Below are 8,241 nucleotides of genomic sequence, written 5' to 3' on the forward strand. Positions count from 1 at the left end.
GAAGTCCATCTCACACAACTTCCTTTTCCCCACAGTGGCCCACCAGATGCCCCAAGCAGGAGTGAAGGCATGCCCTTCTCCTTCTGTTCTTTCCCGGCAACTGGTTTTCAGAAGCATCCTGCCTCTGAACCTAGAGATAGCATATAGCCATCATAACAGTAGCTATTGCCCTGGCAAGAACCTTCATTCTGAAGAGCAGTATGGCTGGGATTCTGCAGTGCAGTTTCCTGATAAGTGACAAGGTTACAGGACTAAGCATGCAGTAATTAGGCTTCATTTACACACAGCAGTTTCTGAAGCACAAGGATATAGTGTCTCTTCTAAGTAACGAGTTACTTATTAGTAGCCCTGTGTATTTAATTAGGAAAGTTACAAACATCAAGCACACTATTGGCACTGCTCTGCTGTCTAGGATCATGGCTGTGTATACTCTGTGCCAGGAGTGTAGCAAGGTTGGAGTGAGCCCAGAGACAAGATTTTAAAATATGCCCCCCCTCCCCTTCTTTCCTCTCCTTCTCCTGGCCTGATGTCTCTGCTAACTATCCCAACCAGTTACAAGGTGTAAATAACAGCAGAACCAACTAATACAACAGAATCTATGAAGAACTTTAATCATTGCACATATCCCAACTACAGTTACAAGGTGTAAACAACAACAGAACATCAGGCCCAACTAATACAACAGTATCAATGCAGAACAGTAATCACTGCACACATCCCAACTAGAGAAACTACTAGAGAAAGACATGCTCTTCTGATATTAAAACATATTTTGTATCATTCCTTCTGAACTGATATTTGAGCAAGAGAGTATGGCTTTATGACATTAAGAGAAATGTAATGAAGTCTTTGCTTCTACCTTGGCAAGGGCAGGGAGGAAGTTGCTAATGCCTCAGTAACAGCTATAATATCGTGGTTTTCCTAACTGTTTCACGTGAAAAGCCATTACATTTTACCAATCTCTTGGGGGGGGGGGATATAGCATCAAAAACAACCTAGACGTTCTGTCAGGAGACAAAAGATTAGGTCCTCTATTACTTTTTAAAGTCCATGCGCCACTGCCTCTGGAAAAATGCTGAGAACAGCCATACACAGACCATGTTGTTGCCTATCCCTGCCCGCCCGCCCCTACAAATTATCCGCTTGCTTATTAGGGCGAAATGCAAATAAACTGGAGGCTCTCTTGCATGCAGTAATGGCTTTTGTTAAAGAACAGTTCCAGGTGTCCCTTTTGGCTACGGCAGTAGCACAAGCCCCCTCAACTATCCCACTGTGCCGAGAAAAAGGAGGAAGGAGTCTGTCAGAGCCAGTGCTCACCTGAGGAGTCAGGCTCCATGTCTCTCCTCCTTCTCAGCACACAAACACACAACAGATTTTAACTGTTAATTGATTTGAATTGTTTTTATTTTAATGTAACCCTGAGCCATTTTTGGAAGGGTGGTATAGAAATAAAATAAAAACTCTCCCCCTGCTAAATAAAGAGAATCAGTACGTTAAAAGGTGCCTCTTTGCCAAGTTAGCAGGGGTCATAGAGATGTCAAAAATCACAATGAGCATTCATCCTCCCCAGCTTGCTCCAACCACCTCAGTTGGCTCTTGAACTAAAAAGAGAGTGATACTGTACAAGTTTTCTAACCCATTTCAGAAGAGTGTGGTGATGATAAAACCCCAAATAGTGAGAGAAGATTTGTATAAAACCACAGTTTGTAACCAAGATTATTATAGATGGTGGCTCACATTCTGCACAGTAAAACCCAGATGATTCAGTACCACCTGCATGGCTGTGTGACTGCCTAGTTGTGGAACAGGGCAGCTGCTCTATTGTGACTTAACATTCTGCAGACCTAGTTGCAGAGCGCAACACCCTTCAGAAATAAGAGATATCATGTTGCGGAACTGCGCTCGCAGTTTTAAATGGCAGCAGGTCCCAGGGGCAACTGGTTGGCCACTGTGGGAAACAGAGTGCTGGACTAGATGGGCCTTGGGCCTGATGCAGCAAGGCTCTTCTTATGGCCTAGGAATGGGGGGATTCACTGGTAGGCATGCTGAACTCTTAGTGAGCTGTTGACTCAGGGAATTATCTATCTAAAGAGTGCATTGTTAGAATGGTAAATTGTTAGCTGGTTAATGTTTAGCATTATTAGAATGGTAAATGGTAAATATTTAGCTTCCCCTAAGGAAGACATCCTGTTGTTGTATTAACAGTTTTCCCTTAGAAATGAAGATGTGCTTTGTCATGGGAACTGAGTGTTTGTGGCCTAGCTATTAACATGTATGGAGACTCATGATGGATGTTGCACTGCACCAAAGACTTTGTGTTCAGATCAAAGGATCAAAGGAATATAGAAACAGGAGCAGCAGGCATGAATTCAGCAATCATTCCGCAAACTCGCTGACTCTGTGTGGCTATCCAGCCAAACAGAAGTCTTACCATTACTTGTTTGCAATCCCCTCTGCATAGTAGGGAATTAGAGTAAGTTGAGATCTGCATTCAGCTCTGGAAGAGGATCTCCAAGACATGCCATCTCCTGCCTAGCTGCTGCCACACCATTCACAAGCTGCAAACCCTAGCAACGCCTACTTGCTGACATCATCTAGAATTGGTAAAGAGTATCTGTGCAGCCTCTCCAAGCTCCTTGATCTTCATCTAACTGCTCTCTCCCGCTTCTTTCTCTTGACAGCCCAGCCTGCCTGAACTGCCATATCCTTATTTATTTATATATATATTTATTTAATTTCTATACCACCCCTCCAAAAATGGTTCAGGACTGTTTACACAGAGAAATAGCAAATAAATAAGATAAATAAATTGGATCCCTGTCCCCAAAGGGCTCACAATCTAAAAAGAAACTTAAGATAGACACCAGCAACAGTCACTGGAAGTACAGTACTGGGGTGGTACAGTAATTCCCTTGCCTTCTCCATCCACCCTAAGCTTTTTTTGTGTCTCTTCCTCTCCCTCCCCTTCCTTAGAGTGTTTATAATGTTACTGGTTGCTAGCTAATACTGATATCATATACATTCAACACAATTGAATGTACTGCATACAATTCTGGTCACCACATCTTAAAAAGGACATTGTTGAACTGGAGAAGGTACAGAAGAGGGCAACCAAGATGATCAGGGGCCTAGAGCACCTTTCTTATGAGGCAAGACTACAACACCTGGGGCTTTTTAGTTTAGAAAAAAGATGACTGCGGGGAGACATGACAGAGGTCTATAAAATCATGCATGGCGTGGAGAAAGTGGAGAGAGAGAGATTCTTTTCCCTCTCACACAACACTAGAACCAGGGGTCAGTCCATGAAATTGATTGCCAGGAGGTCTAGGACCAACAAACGGAAGTACTTTTTCACACAACGCGTGATCCACTTGTGGAACTTTCTGCCACAGGATGTGGTGACAGCTGACAACCTGGATCGCTTTAAGAGGGGTTTGGATGACTTCATGGAGGAGAGGTCTATCAATGGCTACTAGTTGGAGGGCTGTGGGCCACCTCCAGCCTCAGGGACGGGGTGCCTCTGAGTACCAGTTGCGGGGGAGCAATGGCAGGAGAGAGGGCACGCCCTCAACTCCTTTCTGTGGCTTCCAGCAGCATCTGGTGGGCCACTGTGCGAAACAGGATGCTGGACTAAATGGACCTTGGGCCTGATCCAGCAGGGCTGTTCCTATGTTCTTATGTTCTTATAAGACAGCCATCATGCATATACTAGGATTGGTTAGACATTGACTTGCCATATGCTGTTATTTTTAGTTCGATGAAGCTTTGGAATTGCATAAAAGCTGTAGAATTGGAATTTTGTCACCACTCCACCAATTTTGATCTGTGATTCCCATATTAGAATCAGGTGGCAGGGCAGCCAAGTTCCTTTTCACTCTGGCATAGCTCTTGAGCATACACAGAATGCAAAATGACTTTGAGGCAACGTGGGGGTGGCCTCCATCAAAGTAGGCAAGGCTGGTGGCAGCCCAGTTCGGGGTTTGGGCCTCTGAGCATGTGTGGAGTCCATTTTACTGACCTCCGTTCATGCAGAGAGGTGTGGAGTCACACAAATGGCCTCCACAGAAATGGCCTCTGTGCATGTGCAGAGGTCACTGGTAAAGGGGAATCCTTACCCGATTCTCCTCTACCAGTAAAGCTCCAAGCCAGGTGAACTGGTTCCAGTTCCACGAGGGGCAAAACCAAAACGGGCTGGGTCGAATCTGGTCTGGATTTGAGCCGAACCGGCAAAACCAGTTTTGTGCACATTCCAGCTGTTACTCCTCTCCCAAGTGCCCCTTTTGGTTTAAAGTGAAATTTTACCCAAATATGCCTTACATGTGAACAATGCAACCCGATGGATAAAGACACATGACTACTACCCTATTATATCCAGTCTGGCCCTGTGAGAAATGCTTTACTGATGTCCTAAATGCAGTGAACTAATGTAACATGCAAGGCCCATATCTATGAATGAGAATATAATATCAGATTCAACTCTAAAATATTATGCTTGAGACAAAGAATTCAAACCACTGGAAAAAGTTGCCATATTACTGCTTGTTGTCTGGCTGTCTTTTTCAACATCAGAATGCTTTTTACAGCCCAAGAGATTGTAGACATGCCTTTGACACTGCAAGGAGGCATAAAAATAGATCAAGGGATCAATACAACAGTTTATCGCACCTGTGCAGACTGTCAGCAAGTAGGCAAAATAGAGATTCTGCCATTGTTCCCAATCTGAAAGGTTATGCACCATTATTGTGACATTGGTTGGCCCAAAACAAAGAATAAAAGAACACAAGACCGCTGCAGATAAAAATACGGCACGTCTCCTCTTACCTGCCTTTGCAGCAACATTGGATGAAGAAAGTTTCCTTATAATGCCCACATAACAGGTGGTAGATATTATGAATGGGATAAAAAAGAAGAAAACAGATAATGTACACCAGTAATAGCGAAACTGCTCAATAACAGAGAGATCTAACACATCATGGCAGGTAGTAACGTTTAACCGATATAATCTCTTTGTTTGCTCAGTCATTAGCAGAGGTATCGCACCAGCTATGGCTGCAATCCATATGGCCAAGCAAACCATATAGGCTCGCCTTACAGTGCGCCAGGACAAAGACTGCATCGGGTACACCACTGCCAGGAAACGATCAACGCTTATCACCATCATCAGCAGTATGGAGCAGTACATGTTGCTGTAGAAAGCAACTGTGACAAAACGGCACATTTCTGGTCCAAATATCCAGTTGTGTCCAGAAAAACGGTAGACAATCTGAAAAGGCAATACGCTCACAAAGAGTACGTCAGCAGAAGCCAAGTTGAGCATGTACACCACAGCTGGCTTCTTAAGCTGTATTTTGGTCACGAAGATGAGAATTGCTATAATGTTTAGAGGGAGACTCAGTACAACCACAAAGGTGTGAACGAAAGGAACGAAACAGGTCAGCCATAAACTAGTCAAGTATCTTTCAATGTCTTCAGAGTGGTTAAGTTGTGTTATGTTTGAACTGGAATTGCCTGATTCAATTTCAATCATTTCGTTTATATAAAAAAATGATAAATACCGAACCTCCAACGATGAATCTGAAAGGAAAAGCAATATACAAATCAAACATAGAACATATCACTTGTATAAATAATAATGTTACAAAACTTAATATCACTCTTTTCTTATGCATAAAAGTTGAGATTTCTGATTTATTCATATATTTATTTGGATTTTAAAATTTCCAGTTGAGAAAATTAACACTGTTTTCCTTCTCACTTTGGACTTCTCTAGTACCACTACGTCAGTTCTATTTGCTCAAAATGTAGCAACACTTAGATGCAGGCATAAGAGATATGCAATGTAATAACCGAAAGTTTGTATTGTTGTCCTGCCTCCCAACATAACAGATTGTGCTTCTAATGCTCTGTCTTATGTTCCAAATCCTGTATGTAAAAGTTTATTTACTGACATTAGCCATTTCAGAAATAATAATACATCTTTGAGTTGAGTTTGTGTAATCCATGTCATGTGAATGGTTCCTTCCATTTGAGCAACAAATGCCAATGAATTGGAAGTTCATTGAGACATCAAGAAGTACTCCTAACCTGTGCAATCCTATACATACGTACACTAGAGTAAGGGAACAAAGGTTTTACTCAAATAGACATACATGGGATTATGCTGTCAGTTCCATAAATCAGGTGCAACTGTGTTCCTGCAGATCATTCTGCAGGCAGTCGTATACTTTACTCTCTTGATTTCATGGCAATCAAGGCCATGTCCAGAGTACTATTTCCATATTTTGTTGTTCTCATAACTGATTGTGTGATGTTTTCCATATATTTGTATGTTGCCTCCACCTAAAATTGCAGGTTCTTTTTCTTAAAAAATGCAGCATTAGCACAGTTGCATCCATAGCCCATGTAAAGTAAAGTGTGCCATTAAGTCGATTTCGACACCTGGCACTCACAGAGCCCTGTGGCTCTCTTTGGTAGAGTACGGGAGGGGTTTACCATTGTCTCCTCCCATGCAGTTTGAGATGATGCCTTTCAGCATCTTCATCCTATATCGCTGCTGCCCAATATAGTACCAGCAGGGATTTGACATTTCTCTGTTTGTGGTGATAGGAGAAGGTGAAAGGTCCTGAGACCAAGATCAGGAAGTAGACAGGCATCACGATGATGACTGTTCCAGGAACTGGCCAGAAACAGAGAATGAGTGACTTGTTCTGCCTAGCTCAGTTATGAATAGGGTTGCCATATTCTGGCTTTCCAAATCTGGGTGCCTAATGTGGATATTATGCAAATTGTCTTGAAAATAATTTTGCATATGCAAATTAGCAGCTGCACTCTCCAGTTGATTTGTATTTGCTTTGGATATCTACCAACAATAGCTGGGGAAGATATCTTTGCCTGACTATTTTTCCTTGACATATTAACAGCAGCTATAGAACAAAAAAATAAAATAAAAAATGCACAGCTTTTTAATTAAGGCTGTAATTCTGTACACATTTATTTGAAAGAAGATCTGGTTGAAACCAATGGCGTTTGCTTCTAAGTAGGCATGCATTGAACGTAAAGCCAAGAAAGTCCTTAAACATTACAATACCCTTCCAGCTAACATCCTGTGCTCTTCCTCTCTTAATCCAGGTCCAGTGGTTGAGTGGAGTTATGAAAAGTTAGTTATGAAAAGCTTTTACCTCTGCACCCCCATGCAAAAACCAAAAACATCCCATATGCACTGAGACATAGATTTTCCTAATCCATGGGTCTCTCTCTCTCTCTCTCTCTCTCTCTCTCTCTCTCTCTCTCTCTCTCTCTCTCTCTCAACTTAGTTGTTCTTTTAAACATAACATTCAGAAAAGGATGGAGAAAGTGAACCTCAACCAAAAAAAGTGGGGGGTGGTGGTGTGATAAATAGGTCCCACAGTGGAACACCTTCCTTCCCACCTTGTGTTCAAACGACTACTGGTGTTAAAGTATGGACAAAACATGTAGGTTTGTACTCACTTTGCTTGTCTGCTCTTGCTGTGCTGAATAAAGTGTGAGGTACACTGAGCAGAGAAAGCAATATCTTCAGAGAGGGATCCATTTCTCCTGCAAAGAAGCACCTCGAGTTCTGGTTCCAGGTCTGGATGCAGGCTGCAGGGGTTTGCCTCCAAAGAAATCCCTTGTGCCCCACTGAACAGAAATTCACTGAGATCGGCTTGCACTCTCCATCTCCTCATCCAGTTTGGATTTGGGCCTCGGCAAGAGAAGATACATTACCAAAGAACCACCTAACCTACTAAGAGAATGTGTAGCTTTAGAATGAGGCAGAGGTGGATCTATAAATTTCTCCTTTCTAGCTGCTTCCAAAAGCAACATATTAATACTCTCAGACAGTTCTGCTAATTTATATCACCTCACTCAAGTAACGAACCTCATCATTTTGAGTGAAAAACTATATGCGGTTTGTCAGTTCATGGATCTTTCTTAATGTTTGTCCTCAGAAGGCACCTTCAAAAAACAAAATATTTCTGAATAATGCATGTAATGGATAGAGAAGCATTTTCTGTGGCTTTCAGTTTCCAGAAAAAAGCAATTAAGCCTCATTAATGAACTTAGTATTTTTCATTTGTTCTGAGCATAAAGTGTGTTTTACTATTAATTTATTTTGCATCATAATAACCTTGCATGAAAAAGTAACTTGTACACACTCACCCAGAAAACTTCATGACTGAGCAAGGAAATGATAAATGAAATTTATGGTGCAGCCACACT

The 8,241-nt window shown here is 42.1% G+C and overlaps 1 protein-coding gene across 1 annotated transcript; it reads right to left on the reverse strand.

Annotated features, from left to right (window-relative positions):
- Positions 1–4,486: 4,486 nt before the first annotated feature.
- Positions 4,487–7,867, reverse strand: LOC128342076 (proteinase-activated receptor 1-like). Its single transcript, XM_053288903.1, has 2 exons — positions 7,489–7,867; positions 4,487–5,574 (listed from the first exon to the last, which is right to left on the reverse strand). Exons 1-2 carry the CDS (start codon positions 7,568–7,570, stop codon positions 4,487–4,489), a joined length of 1,170 nt encoding a protein of 389 aa, XP_053144878.1. The 5' UTR covers positions 7,571–7,867.
- Positions 7,868–8,241: the final 374 nt, after the last annotated feature.

The sequence above is a fragment of the Hemicordylus capensis genome, chromosome 2 (genome assembly GCF_027244095.1).
Source record: "Hemicordylus capensis ecotype Gifberg chromosome 2, rHemCap1.1.pri, whole genome shotgun sequence".
NCBI lineage: Eukaryota > Metazoa > Chordata > Lepidosauria > Squamata > Cordylidae > Hemicordylus > Hemicordylus capensis.